Below are 18,522 nucleotides of genomic sequence, written 5' to 3' on the forward strand. Positions count from 1 at the left end.
TGGGAGTTGTGCTTACTTTCTCCCACTGTCTCACGTCACCTATTCTACCCATAAATCTTCCGAACTCTCAAATCTAGTGTTATCACTCTACCCCCAGCTGCATCACACAAAATGCTGCTAACTGTTTCCTACCAGGTCTTCCTGCTTCCACTCCGCCCAGCAGCTAGAGGGACCTATCACAAATGCAAACCAGATCACATCCAGCTTTTAGAGCACTTGCCGGTGCCTTCTGGCACTTATTCCTGACAAAGCCTGTGAAAGCTACACAGCCCGTCCTGCCTGCCTTGGCACCTGTCTCTCACCTGTCTCTGCTGCTCACTTGCTGAAGTCCCCAGAACCCCTCCCCTCGGCTCTTGTAAGCGAGCTCTTGCCTTCCAAGGCTGTTGTGCTTCCCTCAGCGGAGTCCCTCCCATCCTTCACACCTCAGTGCAAAACCTGACATCTTCTGGCAAACCCAGCCTGGTTGTGCTAGTGTGCAGCTCCCCTATCGCTCTCTACTTTCTGGAAAGAATGGTCCAAATACAAACTTAGCAGTTTTACTTGCTGACTGATCTGTCAGCCCCACTTTCCAGCACCGTTTTCTCTCTGAACACACCCAATCAACTACCCTCATTAGAGGAGAAATCCTAACTCCTACTCACTGAACAATGTCCAGAATTGAGAATGTATCTGGGAATGGGCATGGGACATGGCAGTTAAGAGGCTGCTTGGGAAACATGAACAGCCCATCTCAGAGAGTCTGATTCAAGTCCCAGCTCTGCTTCTGATCCAGGTTCCTGCTAATGTGCACCCTGGAAGGCAACAGATGGTTTCAGTACTTAGACCACTGCCACACATGTGGGAGACTTGGATTGAGTGCCAGGCTCATGGCTTCAGCCTGGACCAGCTCTGGCTATTGTGGGCACTTGGGGAGTGAACCAGCAGATGGAAGGCAGATACCTTTTTTTCTCTCCCTTTTAAATAGTTAAATGCATTTTCTTTTAAAAACAATAGTATCTAGTATAAATCAAGCATTCAGATGACTGTGTTAAATGCATTCATCAGTTTCAGAAGGAACTGAGGTGAGCTGGAGACATCTCAGACACCTATATGTAGTGCAGGCACTTGATGAGATAATCCATTTAAGAAATCCAAGTCAACCAACCCACCCTGAGCCTGGGTGGGGCCAGTGGCTTGCCAGGTGGCTAAGTGAATTTTCTGCTAAGAAATCCTTTCCCTGCACTTGGTTATTCCCCACCCCACCTCACCCCTGACAGATCTACATCCCCCCCCCCCCCGCCCATTCCATCTTCCCACGCTCCACCTGTATCTTCTTACATTCTATCCGGATCTGGTCCTTTCAGACTGATACTTGACACCCAGTAATGATTTCTCTGGTCTAGGTTTCACAGTGGCCTTGCCTTTCAATTACTCACAACAGACAGCAGAACAGGATGTTAAACAAGCATTAGACACATAAACAGGGCAGGGATGGGGTGAGGCAGTGGTGGACATGGAAGAGTGGATGAGAGGAGCTACGTGATCATGCCTGGGCCTAGGGAGCCCAGCCAGATGCACAGGCAGCTGAGAAGACATCCCTCCTGGATCTATGAGTCCAATCATCTCAGGTGTCATTCACTGATAGGCTGAAGCACATATCCTGGCATTGAAATTCACAATTTGCAGCTAGAGATAACCTTAGAGATTCCCATTGTGCCATTTAGTCTCTTCACTTCCACTAGCAAAAGACACTGGAACCAGTTTTCCACAGCACTCCCTAAGATGACCCATGGTATAAATGGTTTTTTTGTTTGTTTGTTTGTTTCTAGTTTATATTCAAGAAAGGAATTGCCTTTATTAAAAAAATATTTATTTATTTGAAAGGCAGAGCTACAAAGTGGCAGAGGCAGAGAGAGGAAGAGAAATCTTCCATCTGCTGGTTCACTCCCCAAATGGCCACAATGGCTGGAGTTGGGCCAATTTGAGGCCTGAAGCCAGGAGCTTCTTCCAGGTCTCCCATGTGGGTGCAGGGGCCCAAGCACTTGGGCCATCTTCCACTGCTTTCCTAGGCCATAGCAGAGAGCTGGATTGGAAGTGGAATAGCTGGGACTCAAACTAGTACCCATATGCTTATAATATAGCGGGCACCCATATCTGCTATGCCATAGTGCCAGCCCCATAACTGTTTTTTTTTTTAAGATTTATTTATTTATTTGAAAGAGTTCACAGAGAGATAAGGGGGGGGGAGAGGGGGGAGAGAGAGAGAGAGAGAGAGAGAGAGAGAGAGAGAGAGAGAGGGAGGGAGGTGTCTTCCATCTGCTGTTTCACTCTCCAATTGACCACAATGACTGGAGTTGCGCCAATCTGAAGCCAGGAGCCAGGAGCTTCTTCCGGGTCTCTCATGTGGGTTCAGGGGCCCAAGGACTTGGGCCATCTTCTACAGCTTTCCCAGGCCACAGCAGAGAGCTGGATCAGAAGAGGAGCGTTGGGACTAGAACCAGCGACCATATGGGATGCCGGCACTTCAGGCCAGGGCGTTAACCCTCTGAGACACAGCGCTGGCTCCTATTTTATCCTTAAAACTTATTTTATTCGAATGAGAGACAGAGGGACAGTGACAGACCTTTCATTAACTGTTTCATTCCCCAAATGCCCACGAGAGCCAGGGCTGAGCCAGGTCAAAGCCAGGGACTGAGAACTCAATCTGGGTCTCCGGCATGGGTGGCAGGAACCCAACTCCTGGAGCCATCACCACTACCTCCCGGGGTACGCATTAGCTGGAAGCTGGAATGGAGGGAAGGGCCAGGACACAAACCCAGAAACTCCAATATAGGGGGTAGGTATCCCACACAGTGACTTAAGCACTGGGCCATATGTGTGTCCCAATATTTTTCATGATTAATTTCACCTGTTTACTTTATGTAAAGAGGCTGTAAAACTCAAACGATACAAACAACTGTCCTGTGCGGCTCACATTTCAATTCCACTGGACAGCACTGGTTTCTCAGGATGGTAACCTCTGCGGGGCAGGTCAGCCCACTGACCCAGGGTCTGGTCTTAGCGAGTTTAGAAACTATTTCATCAGCTCACCCAGAAAAAGCAGGCACTGGAGCTCTGGTTCATCTGAACAAAAGATTCAACAGAGAACATCAGCCTACTAACTCATCAACCACGGGTGGGAGCTGGAAGAGGAACCCTCCTGGCGCTACTGACGGTCACTTACTTGGCTACATACGTCACTGAGACATTCTCATTGTGCTTCGGAGACAAAAGGAAGCTGGAGTGAAAAGTCCAATGATGACCTCATGACTTTTGGAGTGTCATCAATTTCATCCCATACAAGTGCCTGCATGTGATACCACCAAAGAGGCGGCAACTCGAAGAAAGTTCCAAAGTGTCTCTACTTGCTCTGTAATCACAGAGCCTCTCACCCTCCCTCTCCCTCTGAAACACTACTACTGTCATTTTTAAGTATTTGATATGAGAGCTGACATTGTGGCACGGCAAGTTAAGCCACTGCCTAGGACACCAGTATCCCACGTGGGCACGGGTTCGAATCCTGGTTCCATTTTCCGATATAGCTCCTTGATGATGCAGCTAGGAAAGCAGAAGATGGCCCAAGTGCTTGGGCCCCTGCCACCCATGTGCTAGACCAAGATGGAATTCCAGGCTCCTGGCTTCAGCCTGGCCCAACCCAGGGCTGTTGCAGCCATTGTGGGAGCAAACCAGAGGATGAAGGTTCTCCCTCTCCCTCTACCCTCTCCCCTCTCTCCTTTTCCCTCTCCCTCTCCCCTTTCCCTCTCCCCTTCTCTCCCTCTCCCCCTCTCTCCCTCTTTCCCTCTTTCCTCTCCCTCTTTACTCTGCCTTTCAAATAAAATAAATAAAATCTTTAAAAAAAGTTTTTCACATGGCTAAAAATATACAGACCTATGGAAAGTTAGCTGCCCCTCCCCCAAAATGGTTACTCTTGCACGTAAAAAAATCAGTCCTCAAGGTGTTATCCCCTCGACACCCTTAACGTGCCAAGAACATTAACTCAGCAGGTCAGACAGCTCCTTCCCAGGGCCAGCCTAAGAAACAAGTCAAAACACTGGTGTTCTGGAACTCTGTTTCCCCATGGCTGCTGTAACAAGTCAGTACACACTGAGCAGCTTAAAATCACACACTGTTTTTCCCCTACAGTTCTGGAGGTCAGGAGTCCAGAACGATCAAAGCAGCAGCAAGGTTGTGTCTGTTCCTCTCTGGAGCCCCCTGAGACTCCACCTCCTCACCTCTGCCAGCTTGCAGAGACCTGGCGTGTTGCGTGCTGTGTGCCTCCTGCACCTCCCGCCATCAGAGCCAGCCAGGGTCACACTTTCTTCACAACGCACCACCTCTCTTGTTTGACTCCTCAGCTTCCTTATTCCCTGAATAAGGATTCTTGTGATTACCCTGGGCCCACCCAGACAACTCAGGGCAATCTCAGGGTCACCATCAGTGCAGCCTCCACACCAGCCTAACAGGTTTGCAGCTCCTGCCCTTATTCTGCCTTCCACTGTCTGAATAGTAATTAGAAGAGAAAGAGGGGCTGGCTTTGGGGCATGGAGGGTTAAGCTGCCACCTGCAACACTGGCATCCCCTGTGTGTGCTGATTCCAGTCCCGGCTGCTCCCCTTCTGACCCAGCTCCCTGCTAATGCACCCAGGAAAAAGCAGTGGAGGATGGCAAGTGCTTGGGACCCTGCACCCACCCGGGAGACCCAGATGAAGTTCCTGGCTTCAGTAAGGCCCAGCCCTGGCTATTGCAGCCATGTAGGGAATGAACCAGCAGATGAAGATCGATCAATATCTCTCTCTTTCTCTCTGTAACTCTGACTTTCTAAATAAACAAACAAATCTTAAAAAAAAAAAAAAAAAGAATTCACATGGACAAGTTACTCTCCTTCCAGGAAGATTTTTACTTATTCTAGTTTTTAATTGGTGAAACCCCTAAAGTTGAAAATTTAAAAAAATATATTCATATTGGAACAGCAGGCCTGAGCTTGCTACTCTTGCTGCCAGGCCGAGGGCTCTCCAGGGGGACTGACCCGGGGGGCCCATCTAGGCTAGGAGACCTGCTGTCCCTCTCTCAGACTCCGCATTAGGGTTAACCAAGCACTGCAAGGCTTTCAGGGCTGAGTGTTCAACACCAGCATACTGAAATCTAAGCATCCATGTCTTCAATAGTGACATCCGAACAGATAATCTAGGGACCAGTGTTGTGGCACAGCAGGTGAAGCTGCCACCTGCAATGCCAGCATCGAATCTGGGCACTGGCTCGTGTCCCAGCTGCTCCACTTCTGCTCCAGCTTCCTACTAATGCACCTGGGAAAGTAGCAGAGGATGACTCAAGTGTCTGGGCCCCTGCTACCCACGTCAGGGACCTGGATGGAGTACCTGGCTCTTGGCTTTGGCCTGGCCTAGCTGCACCCATTGTAGTCTTTTCAAATAAATAAAAATAAAATCTTTTTTTTTTTTCCAAAGGGATAGATAATATAGTCTTAAACCTCCCCCTGGCCAATCATCAGGAGTTGATAGCAGGTTTGCAATCTTTCCTTTGCTGAAACTGCAAGTGTAAGGACACAGGTGTAGCCTAAACTGTGCAGGCCATGCAAGAATCCACCCCCAGCAGAGCAGCAGCTAAGCCCCACAGCCAGACTGCCGGCTTTCAAAACCCAATTCCCCTGTGTACTAGCTGTGTGACCTTCTGCAAGTGACTAAACCTCTCTGTGTCTCCAATAGAAATCCTTACAAACAGGGTTAATGATACCAGCCTCTGAGAGCTTGAGGAGTAAGCAGGAGTGCTAACACCAAGAACAACGCCTGGCACCCCGTGAGCATTCAAGGCGTAGGTTCAAGGAAATTTTAAATGTCCCTGCTTGTTGCGTATAACCTGCCAACCGAACTACAGGGGGATCCTGAGGGACCAAACTCCTCAGCCCTGGCTACTCCACCACAGAGGACACATTTGGCAGAAATGGAAAGGGAGTCAATGAGTCTTCCAGAAGCAAGTAATAGATGGCCTTAATTCAGCAGAAACAATGCCCTTTGTCGTGCTCCACGCTAGGTGGTGACTCCTGGGATAGGAATCACTAGGGGGTTCACAGCGCACTGCACGGACGCACACCCAGAAGACAGTGGCAGCTGTGTTAAATCAACTGCCTCAGGGCCTCCTAAAGACGGCCTCACAGCGACGCGAGGACAGTAAGGGTCTGTGATTGCTAATGGCCCCGCATTTTCAGGGACAGTGGTGCCGCTGGTACAACGCTCCCCAGGAGGCTGGGCTCTGGGAGGGTCAGTACCAGCCGGGCTAGACCCACGCTCCCAGCATCTGCGGGAGGGCAGGCATATTGTGATTGTGCCTGCAGAAGCTTGTCAGCGTTCACAGCCCACGTTGTGCCTTTCCCGCAACAACAGCGCTGCAGTTCAATGGCAGTGGACGACCGACTTCAGTCACCGCGTTTCAGTCCTAAAGGAAAAGGGGGAAGGAGGGCGGCAGATAGGACCCGGAGCCTCCAGGCACAGTTGACACGTTAACTCGTGGGTGTTCTAGCACAAAGCAGCATGCCCTGTGCTGAGAACTAACTCAAGTTTTTGAGCCAACAGGTTTGAAACCCTTGTTTCAAAGGTTACAAGTGCAGGATATATGCCAAGAGCAGAGAGCTGAGCCACTGTCTGCTGTGAGCCAGCCTTCACTCTCACTGCTTTACATACATCAAGGAATGTGAATCAGGGCCATCACTGTGGTGCAGTGGGTTAGGCCACTGTCTGCAAAGCCAGAATCCCAAATGGGAGCTTGTTCGAGTCCCAGCTGTTCCACTTCCAATCCAGCTCCCTGCTGATGTGCCTGAGAAGGCAGCAGAGAAAGGCCCAAGTCCTTGGGCCCCTGCCACTCACGTGGGAGACCCAGATAAAACTCCTGGCTCTTGGCTTCAGCCTGGCCCAGCACCAGCCATTGCAGCCACTTGGGGAGTGAACCAGTGAATAGAAGATCTCTTTCTCATTTTTCTTTGCAATTCCTCCTTTCAAATAAATAAACAAATCTTAAAAAAAAATTAGTGTTATTCATAGGCTCAGCCCATGAGGTAAATATCTATTCTATTCCCATTTCAAAGATAGGGAATGGTGGCTCACCTGAGGCCACGGCTCAGGGCCACTGGAGATGAACAATGGTGCTGGGACTCAAGTCCAAGGCTGCCTAAGGCTGTCGGGGTTTCCTCAGCATTATTCAAGGCCTTAAGGCAGCACATTCTAGGAGACTGCAGACATACAGTCCTACATCAAAACATATCCTTCCCTGCTCCCCCGGAGAAGATCCTATCCCCACAGCTGGTGGACAGGTGACTGGAAGTCCCGAGAGACCTGGGACATTAGAATCTACTGGGTCTGGTTTCAAATCCCGGCTCTACCTCCTACGCGTTCTGTAACCACGGGTACCTTAACCTTTCTAACTGCCTTTCCCACCACCAAGGACAGCATGTCCCTGCCCCCCCCCCCCCCCCCCAGGGACTTAGCTCACAATAGCTTCCACTCCGGAGCCTTCACTATTGCACCACACTCTCTTCATCTCGTGTGCAGTGAGGCTGGGCGAGCCAACTTGATTGCTTCATCTCTCTCCACCCAAAGGCTTAGCCTCACGTTCAAGTAATGCCACAGGTCTTGTGAAAGGCCTCCATGTCTTTGCAGACAGGCCGCTGTCGGAAGGAACAGCTCGGTGGCACCCTGACTAGACAAGAGGTCAATGACCCAAAATCACTGGTCCTGTCTTAGACTCTACTCCCCACCTCTCAATAAAAACGCATTCTTAACATGTTTTGCCTGGGCATTAGATGAGACTACCTAGTTAAAGTGATTCCTAGGTATGGGGCCGGTGCCATGGCTCACTCAGTTAACCCTCCACCTGCGGCGCCGGTATCCCATATGGGCGCTGGGTTCTTGTCCCGGTTGCTCCTCTTCCAGTCCAGCTCTCTGCTGTGGCCTGGGAGGGCAGTGGAGGATGGCCCAGGTCCTTGGGCCCTGCACCCCATGGGAGACCAGGAGGAAGCACCTGGCTTCTGGCTTAGGATCAGTGCAGCTCTGGCCGTGGCAGTCATTTGGGGGGTGAACCAACGGAAGGAAGACCTTTGTCTCTGTCTCTCTCTCTCTCACTGTCTATAACTCTACCTGTCAAATAAAAAAAAAAAAAGTGATTCCCAGGAAAAGAAGTGACCCCTTACCTGCCCAAGTGGTATCTGTATGTCTGTTAAGGGGTGACAACTTCCCAGGACCATGCTCTCCACCAGGGCAAGCCAGAGGTGCCCTGTCACCTGTCAGCCCAACCCCTGCAGAATCACAGAACAGGACTACAGTCCCCATAGGAGGAGCCGCCAAGTCCAGCAGGCCTCAGGATGAGGCACACACTATGTGCCTTTGGGTCACTCCCATCTTTCTGGCTGCAGCTGTTTCCCCACCTCCCTTCTGATTTGTGGAGAATCATTTTCTACAGTGTCATTCTTAAGTGTTTCGCATTTCACTTATCTGAAGACAGGTAATGAAGTTCCCGTGGCAGGGTGCTCATCCTCCAGTCTTCCATACACACGATGCCTCTGGTTCCATGGTTTTAGCCAACTGGACAGCAATCTGCCTTATTCAGACGCACAGAGCACTACACCTTGGCATAGACCAGGTAAACTCTCAGTTAAGGATATCTACGGCAGGTATTCCAGCTGCTTCCCAGTGTTATCTGAAGCTGGTCCTGACTTTGCCTTCTCTCTCCACAAGTAAAATGTGTCACTGCCAAGGAGCCGTGACAGTGGCATGACCAGCCGAGAGGGGTCACTTACCTGATGGGCCCTTAGGAGTCCTTCACCTGACTTGACTTTAGTAGATAGTGGTCTCTTTGGCCTCTCTGACCTTGCTTTAGTTTCCTTTCATTCTTCTCTAACAATTTAGGATGTGGCTTCTAGTTTTTAAAATTTATTTAGGTGCTGCTGCCGTGCCAGTCAGGTGAGTGAGGGCTGAGGCAAGGAGACTTCATGGCTCTCAGGTCGGCCCCCAGATTGGGTGCCTCTGATCTCTACCTAGCACTTGCCGTGTGGAAAGAGTGGTTTGGTACCCTGAGCCCTACTCCAAAGCTGATTCTGCTGAAGGGGCCCCCTGCAAACCCAGGCTCCACCCTCGGGAACTGACCTAACTGCCTTCTCTGCCCCAATTTGCCTTACTATTTTGGAACCTCAGTTTCCCCTCTTGTGAAAGGAAATTAACAGTCAAGTTCCCAGCACACTAGACCCCTGTGCGTTCCTATGTTTCTATGTTCCTATGTTTCTATGAATCACAACACCCATTCCTGGTTCCAAATCCTAGGTCGTCACCTCGTACACTCGGAGGCCCTTCTAGACTCCTATTCTCAGAACGAACCTTTCCCACATAAGGTTCTCACTAGTACCCATCTCTGCATCTCGTAGTTTCTCTGCCATGTTGCACTGGAGCCCTTCTACCTGATTTATTTGCCTTCAGTCCTCTATCTTCCTGTCTAGTCCAGTCTGCAGTACCCAAATACATACATATTTTTGTTGTTACTATTTTGACACATTCCTTAAGATTCTAAGTTGACAGAAATATGAACTTGCTCTTATCTAATTCAAGACCTTTCACAAAAAAAGCCCAACCTGTCTCTTAAAATTTAACTCCAGTGCTGGGGCCGGTGCCGTGGCTCATTTGCTTAATCCTCCGCCTGCGGTGCTGGCATCTCACATGGGCGCTGGGTCTAGTCCCGGTTGCTCCTCTTCCAGTCCAGCTCTCTTTCCAGGCCCAGAAGTGCAGCGGAGGATGGCCCAAGTGTTTGGGCCCCTGCACCTACAGGGGAGACCAGGAGGAAGCACCTGGCTCCTGGCTTCAGATCGGGGTAGCTCCGGCTGTAGCGGCCATTTGGGGAGTGAACCAATGGAAGGAAGACCTTTCTCTCCGTCTCTCTCTGTCTAACTCTACCTGTCAAAAATTTAACTCCAGTGTACGATGGTTTATTCACATAGTTGGTTGAAATGGTTTTTCAAAGAAGAGCAACAATAAGCCTCTGAGTGTTTAATACACAAATTGTTGGTATTTTTTTAAAATAACAGACTTCCTGTTTCCATGCTTTTCCTCATATTCCTTTCTGACCCACCAAACTCCCATTCCAGGGCCAATGTTGTGGCATAGTGGGTTAAGCCGCTGCTTGTGGTGCCAGCCTCCCAACTGGGTGCTGATTTAGTGTCCTGTCTGCTCCACATTCAATCCAGCTCCCTGTTGATGTGCTGGGAAGCAGCGGGGGATGGCCCAAGTGCTTGGGACCTTGCACCCACCTGGGAGACCTGGAGGAAGCTCCAGATTCCTGGCTTCAAGCTTGGCCCAGTCCCTACTGTTGCGGCCATTTGGGGAGTGAACCAGTGGATGAAAGCTCGTGCTCGTTCTCTCTCTCTCTCAATAACTCTTTCAAATAAATTAAAAAAAGAGAACTTTACCATTCCACCTGTCACACTCTTCTATGGTTTTTTTTTTTTTTTTAACATTCAGTTCAAAAACATCTTTTTAATGAAGCTTTTCTCCTTTACTGGAGCCCTATCACTCCCTGCCTCTTGGTTGATAATTTACAATCTAATCTGTATTAAAACAAATATTTCATTTACTTGAAAGGCAAAGTGACAGAGAAAGATCTTTCATTCTCTGGTTCATTCCCAAATGCCCTCAACAACCACAGTTGGGCCAGGCTGAAGTCAGGAGCCAGGAATTTCACGTGGGTCTCCTGTGTGGTTGGCAGGGACCCAGGCACTTGAACCATCATCTGCTGCCTCCCAGGATTCATTATTCAGAAGCTGGATCAGAAGCGGAATAGCCAGGACTTGAACCAGTATTCTAATGTGGGAGTCCCAAGCAGTGAGTTAACCTGCTGCACCACAACACTTGCCCCTCCGATTTATATTTTGTTAGTTGCATAATTGTTTGGTCTTCTAAAAAGTATGTCTGGGCCAGCATTATGGCATAGCAGGTAAAGCTGCTGCCTATATGCAGCAGGTATGCTGCTGCCATTTAGGATGCCAGTTCGAGTACCGGCTGCTCCACTTCTGATCCAGCACCCTGCTAATGTGCCTGGGAAAGCAGAAGATGCCCCAGGTCCCTGAGCCCCTGCAACCTCATGGGAGACCCAGAAGAAGCTCCTGGCTCCTGGCCTCAGCCCGGTCCAGCTCTGGCTGTTGTGGCCTTCTGGCAAGTGAGCCAGCAGATGGAAGATCTCTCCATCTCTCCCTTTCTCTCTGTAACTCTACCTTTCGAATAAATAAAATATTTATTTAGAGAGGCCTTCCATTTGCTTATTTTCCTCTCAAAAGCCTATAACAGCCAGGGCTGGGCTAGGCCACAGCGAGGAACCTGGAACTCAGTCTAGGTCTTGGCTGCAGGTTATGCATTAGCTGGAAGCTGGATAAGAAGCGGAGCCGAGGCTCAAACACAGGTACTCCAAAATGGGATGCAGGTGCCTCAAGCAGCCATTTCACTTCTGTGCCAAAGACTGTCCCTTTCTTTAAAAGAAAAAAGGGGATTAAGTAGGGGTATAGTGAAAGAAGGGATTGCACATGTAAGACGAATAGCCCAGTTAATGCAGATTCTTTAAAATGAAAATAAAAACAAAATTTTAAGGCTGAATTTCAAATTGTTGCAAATAAGTTTTTTCCTAGTCTGGCACTAGGGAAAACTAATTACAAAATAATTTAAAAATCCCATTTACACATTCTAGTAGCTGTTTCTTTAAACTCTGCTGTGAATGGTCATTATTAGATATTAATTAATTGGACTTACCCGGGCATCTTTATGAAGAGGCTGGATTTAACACCACTCATAGTCCAATATCCTTTATCAAAACTTTAAGGATAAATTAATTAGCAATACAAACCCTAGGAAAAATTAAAATTTTGACTCTGGGTAACAAAGAAGGTGATATTATTAAAAAATATTTTAACATGTAACTAAAGAAATGTTTTATATTTATAGTGAAAATTAATTAGGAGGGCTGGAGTTGTGGCATCGTGGGTTAAGCCACTGTCTGTGATGCCAACACCCCATATATGTGTGGGTTCAAGTCCCGGCCAGTCTGCTTCCCATCCAGCTCCATGCTAATGGTCTGGGAAAGCAGTAGAAGATGGCTCAAGTGCTTGTGTCCCTGCCACCCCCATGGGAGACCCAGATGAGACTTCTAGTGAATGGAAGATCTTTTTGTCTGTTTATGTGTCTCTCTCTCTCTGCTCCTCCCTCACTCTATAACTGTGTCTTTCAAATAAAATAAACCTTAAAAATTTATTAGGCAGTCAGTGCTGTGGCATAGCAGGTTAAGCTGCTGCCTCCAGCACTGGTATCCCATATGGTCCTGGCTGCTGCACTTCCAATCCAGCTCCCTGCTAATGCACCTGGGAAAGCAGAGGAAGATGGCCCAAGTCCCTTGACCCCTGTCACCCTGTCAGAGACTGGAAAGAAACACCTGGCTCCTGGCTTTGCCCAGCCCTGGCCACTGTGGCCATTTGGGCAGTGAACCAACAGAGGGAAGATACCTCTCTCTCTCTTTGTAATTCTGACTTTAAAAATAACTATTTTTAAAAATTAGTTAATGGAAATGTCTTACTTTTTAAAAAGATTTATTTATTTATTTGAAAGTCAGAATTACAGAGAGAGGGAGAGATAGGAAAAAAGAGATCTTCCATCCATTGGTTCACTCCCCAAATGGCCACAATGGCCAAGTGCTAGGCCAGGCCAAAGCCTGGAGCTTCTTCTGGCTCTCCCACGTGGGTGCAGGGGCCCAAGCATTATGGGCCATCCCCTGCTGCTTTCCTGGGCACATTAGCAGGGAGCTGGAATGGAAGTGGAGCAGCTGGGACTTGAACCAGCATTCATATGGGAAGCCAGCATCACAGGCAGCAGCTTAACCCACTATGCCACAATGCTGGCTCCACTTGCACTTTCATTAAAGCAACCCAAAAATGCCTTACCAATGGTTTACTTTTCTAGAGTGAAAACAATAAATATGTAAAGTTTAAGAAATGATGTCCTATTTAAAATGGATAGAACTTACTCTAAACCTCTTGGTCAATGTGCTAAATGCTACATCTGAAAGCATCTAACCCATCTACTTCATCGGGTACCAAGGAAGCAAAGCGCAGAGTAGAACTTTTTTCAGAGGGTAACCTGGCAAAAGTAGCACTACTCTATTCTGCTATGTTTCCCCAAGAAGAAGTCCAGCTGCAGGGCTAATCACACAAGCACGAAGAGTACTTTGAGAAAGCTTGCTGTGTTCCCTTTTCATCAGACAGAGCCCCTGCGTAACGAGCTACCGCTGTACACTGTGCAGCTCCATACAGAAGGCTGATCCTGTTGCTGAAATCTTCTGAGACACGGAAATTAAAACCCTCAAATCTTAAATTAAATGGACAGGAAAACATCTCTAATTATGAATTTTTTTAAAAGGCAGCTAAATAAAATAAATTTTACAGATATCACTCCCCCCCAAAAAAAGATTTTTCACGCAGAGCTGCTGAAAATAGTAAAACCTAGAAATAAACTAAGTGTCCAATAATAGGGGATTGGTTTAGATGCAACCATATAATAGACAACTAAAAAAAATGACGCTATATAATTGGTATCTTAGAGACATCGAGAAGTCTACATTTGGGTGGGGGGAAAAGTTACAGAATAGTATATAGAGACCACAGCCGGTTTTGTAAAGAATAACTTTCCAGTTGTGCAACTTCAGAAAGGTTACTTAATTTCCCTCAATAGGGTTTCTCCTCAGTAAGGAGAGAATGATAATAAGAATAGCTACTCCTAAGTTCAGAGTAGCAGCAGACATGTTGCTTGGCCCACAGTAAGCCCAGTCCACCTAAGTTCTTCATGTTATGCATAAGGCGACAAAAGAATGAGTGGACATGATATGATAGTAAATGGCTTTTCTAGGTGGCAGAGTTACAGCAGATTTGTTTTACCTGTACCTTAGGAATTCCTGTCGCTAAGACGTTCTTTATGAGGAAAAATAATAAATTGGAACATTCACACATGACAATAATCCTCTTAAAGATTTACTATAGTGCTCTCTTGACAGAAAACAAATCTGGGTTGAGCTGAATTGACCCTTCAGATTTCATTTAAACAAGCTTGCTCTGAAATATGGAAAATTACCTAAACTTGAGGGCCAATCCTGTCTGTAAGATTTTTAATGGGTAAAGCAAGGCATATTTGCTTTGTTCAGCCTGGTAAAAATGTATGAATCCCAACTTAAGAACCTCAAAAGGCCTCCAGCTCTCCCACCACCAGCAGGAGGCAGTCTATGGAAGCACTTCTGGCTTCCTCCTAACTCCCCAGCCCTCTCCTCCTTTTCGACTTTTTCCCCTTCCATAATCCTGCTGGACGGCAAGCAAGCCTCAGGCAGTGAGTTTCTCCCTCAATTTAGCATCACTGGCATCTACCACAGTGGCTACGCATTAAATAATCAGCAAATAAAGAATCAAAGAGTGGTGGATGTTGTGGTGCAGCAGGTTAAACAAGCCCCCTGCAATGCTAACACCATACTGAAGAGCTCATTCCAGACCCCGCTGCTCCACTTCCAGTCGAGCTCCCTGCTAATGCGCCTGGGTAAGCAGGAGAACGGCCCAAGTACATGAGCCCCTGCCACCCACCTCAGAGACCCAGATGGAGCTCCAGGCTCCTGGCTTCAACCTGGCCCAGCCTTGGCCGTTACAAGCATCTGGAGAGTGAACCAGAGGAATGGAAGAACACTTTCTCTCTCTCCCTCTCTCACTCCCTGTCACTCTGCCTTTCAAGTCAATAAAATCTAAATTAAAAAAAAAAGTTTAATAAATGTTTGATAGCAGCTCAGGACAAAGGCATCAACTCCCCATAAAAGAATATATACATCGATAGGTCTGAAACTGCCTAAAATTCTCAGTAATTTTTCCTTAAAAAAGTAGGAAAGTATTATGTTCTTAAGAAGAACAGTACTGGTTATCTTAATAGACGTAAGATTATTTTTATTTCCCCCTATATTCTGGGTAAAGTCCCACAGAGTCTTAGAGAGCCTGTTATTTTCTCAAAAAACACAACTAACAAATGACTGCCCTGGCAGCCTCTGCTCCCTCGGTTTCCAGCTCTGGCAATCTCCCCCCACCGGGCTGCGGGAGGACTTCGCTCCTGCCCTTCCACCCTCCAAGTTGTGGAGGTTAACATGGACATGGACATGGACATGGTAAGCACAAGTGCTCTCAGCAACACCTGAGGCACTGCCTAGGCTTCTTCTGAATCTTTTCCAGGGCTTTTATGACGTTCAGGGAGAAAAGAAAGCTAGAACCGGGAACAGCCGCCCAATGTTGTCCAAGATCCCCGCAGGGTTCATAAGTCACCCAGCGTTACTTAAAAATGAAACTAAAGAAACCAAATTAAATATTAACTTGTTTCAACACACACACTTCAACCAGAAGACCATTGCGAAGCAAGACTATTAGCAGACCAAGGGAAAAGGGGGCAGAATAAGGAAATCTGGCATTGCTCAAGAAAAAAAGTTAGTTTCCCACACAGCTCTTCTTCCGCAAATTCCAGGTTTGTCACTTCCAGCCGCTGCTCTGTCATTCCACAGTGAGTGTCAGGTCCTAGGTGGGAACCCAAACCTTCTCAGGTATCCACTCAGAAATGTTTAACTTCCTGAAAACATCACTTCCCACTCCCAGGAACGTGCCATGGGCTAAGCCCCCGCCCACCAGGTTGGTAATTAGGGAGTTCTGTGGAAATGAATTGCTGAAAACCTAAGCCAGCTGGAACACACTGTTATTTATATACAAACAGTTACAATTTGTCGGAGTCCGCTTTGTACCAGACGTGATGATTGGTCTTTTGTGTTTTCGTCTTCACTGGCCTTATTACCAATCCTTATTTAATCCTCATTATTATCCGAAATAGTGTAATCCCATTTTCCTGGTTCAGAACGTTTCCCGTGCCGGAGGGACCCCTCGTTAATCGACGAGGTTAAAGGAGTGAGCCCGAGGATTTGGAAAAGTTAAAGCAGAGATCCAAAAGCCACGCTGAGCCCAGGGCCACCAAACGGCTGAATCTCTTCAAAAAAAAAAAAAAAAAAACGTAACGCACGGGTCAAACTGATTTTAAGGTCATTTTAGAGCAGTCGGGACTTGGAAGCAAGAGGCATGGCAAGATTAACAAATAGAAATGAAAGATGACAAGGACGTGTGAGGAGGCTGCACGACGCAGCCGCGGGAGGGTAACGCTCGCCCGCACCCACGCTGGCCGCCACCGGCGCCGACAGCCAGGTCTCCCCTTCACGCCGCGGACAGCGGCTCCGAACGCCAGACGCTGGGCGGGCTCGGTGCGTGCAGTCCAGAAGGCGGCTCTTGCCGTTCCCACATCATCAGCAAGTGCCTCCCCGAGTCCGTCCCTCCTCCGCCACCCGAACTTCAGCCGTGACCTGCCGGGGGGCTCCGCACCCATCTACGGTTTAACCTGCGTCCGTTCACCGCCAGGACCGAATCACGCGAAATGTGTGGTAAAATGAATGAGCTGACTGCTCACAGCAAGGAGCCTAAGCCGCACATCCATCCTCCAGCAAACCAAATCCAGGAAGGATGCCCTGAGCGCGCAGGGTGAGGGGCGACCCGGGGCCACGTCTCCCTCGCGCTTTCGCCGGAGGCGCCGCGGCGCAGCCCATCCTCCTCCCCGGCCCCTCCGGGCGCGCCTTACCGCTTGCAGCTGGGGCTCCGGGCACTCCCGGCCGAAGGCACTTGCTCCCGGGAGGGGCAGCTGCCGGTGAACCGGGCCCGCTGCCGCAGTCGCCGCGGCCAGCTCCGGGGCGCCGCCAGCCCCCAGGGCCGAAGCCGCCGGAAAGTTTGCTCCGGGTCTCGCTGTCCGCGCCGCGGCCCCGCCGGGGGTTAGCAGCTCTCTGGGTCGCTCCCGCGGCCGCCGCCCCCGAGGCCGCACTCGGCGGCGCTGCAGCAGGGGCCGGGCGCGGGGCGGCTCCTTGCGCGCCGAGGGCGGGGTCTGCCCGCCCCGCTCGGGCCGCGGCGTGGCGCGGCGCTCGGTGTTTACCGCGGCCCGGCGGCCCGCTCTCCCCGCCCGCCGCGCGCGGCCCGCGCCCTGCGCCCTGCGCGCTCCTGACATCATTCATTCTCGCACACCCTCTCCCGCCCACTCCATTTCCAAACAGTGACTCACCCCGCCGGCTCGGTGGCGGCAGCGCCGGTTCCCGTGGCTGTCGCCCTCCTGGCGCAGAGCGGGAGCTCGACAAACCAGTGCGACTTCTTAAGAAGAAAATCCTGGCCGACCCTCCCCTCTCCCAGCCATTTAAAGCTGTAGGGAAGGAGGGACTTGGCAGGCAGGGCAGGTTGGCTTGGGGCGGTGAGGCCGAGCGCCCGGAGCAGACCTCCCTGCGCGGTGACACGGATCAGTCTGCGAAAGTTCTTGGGTGCCACTCCCGGCAACTTTCAGGGGTGGGGCTGGGAAGGGATCCCCCACCCCCGCACCCCGCCTATTTCGGGAACTGCTTCCTGACTGTGGTGTGAGTGGGCTTGGGGACATCCGTGTTGATTCAGGCCAGGGTGTTGTCGGGGCCTAGGTCAAGGAGGCGCCGGTAACCACCTCTCCCCGGGTTCCCTGGCAAAGTTAGTCTTCCCGTCTGCGTGGCGGTAACTCCAGGTGTGGGCTGGGAAGGCGCTCCCGGCTAAAGCGGCCGATGAGGCTTTTCCCTAGGGTGCCCAACCGCTGTGTCATTATGTCCTGTTGGTTGCTCTGCGTCTTGCGAAGCATAAGAAACCGTAACCAAAATAAACAGCCAAAGAGTCATCCTGTACTGAACCTTGCTTCTCTGCAGCTTTTGAGGCTCAGGGCGGTCGTGTGTGGTTTCTTTGATGACCACAGCAGTTGGATTTTTGAAAGGGGATGGTGCCGTCCTCAAAATGGCCAAGGCGCCCTGTCTTCTTGGAGTTGTTGTTCGTGCACCTGCTGGGCAGTTGTCAAAGCAAACGAAGGCAGCCCCAGGGAATCCAGCTAAGAATCACAGGGAATCTGGCCAAATCTTTACTGAACTTCATGGGCAGAAATGTTTTATGTTAATTTCTACTTCATTGTACATAACTGTGCTTAGGATTTGCACTGGCTTAGGGGTGCTTCCCTATGACCAACGTAAGTAATGAGAGACTTCCCTGGGTGTCGGATTCCGATACCACATTGGTGAACAGTCATTTGCCTATGGCTATTACACATGAAGGTAACAGAAGAGAACAGGCCAGGCCATCTCCAAGCTGACAGCACTCAGATGTCACAATACAGACTTTTCCTTCAAATGAAAATGCTCCCGAAATTAACCAAAAGCCCAGGCTCATGGTTGTGGGAAATGGCCCATAAAGCTTCAGGAAGGTAAGAACCCCAAAACGAACACCAACAACTGAAGTTTCTTCTCGGGTTTATTTTTCTGTCTCAATAAGGAGCTCATTTTCAATTTTACAAAGCCCAGGCATTTTGCCCAGAAGGCAATAGCA

At 49.4% G+C, this 18,522-nt stretch overlaps 1 protein-coding gene across 8 annotated transcripts in view; it reads right to left on the bottom strand.

Annotated features, from left to right (window-relative positions):
- The window catches only part of SGMS2 (sphingomyelin synthase 2), a 106,268-nt gene extending 88,446 nt beyond the window's left edge, over positions 1-17,822 (bottom strand). For 2 of the 8 annotated variants that reach the window (XM_089302971.1, XM_017347372.4), the window contains exon 1: positions 17,201-17,822. Coding sequence is in view for 2 of the 8 variants with exons in the window: in XM_089302970.1 (XP_089159096.1) it covers positions 2,389-2,445; positions 4,251-4,385; positions 16,730-17,149 (612 nt within the window). In the remaining 6 variants the exon portion in view is untranslated. The other 6 variants (XM_089302970.1, XM_089302968.1, XM_089302973.1 and 3 more) reach the window with 6 other exon arrangements.
- Between the last annotated feature and the right edge of the window lie 700 nt (positions 17,823-18,522).

The sequence above is a fragment of the Oryctolagus cuniculus genome, chromosome 8 (assembly GCF_051225735.1).
Source record: "Oryctolagus cuniculus isolate XC-2025 breed Fujian yellow rabbit chromosome 8, ASM5122573v1, whole genome shotgun sequence".
Lineage (NCBI taxonomy): Eukaryota > Metazoa > Chordata > Mammalia > Lagomorpha > Leporidae > Oryctolagus > Oryctolagus cuniculus.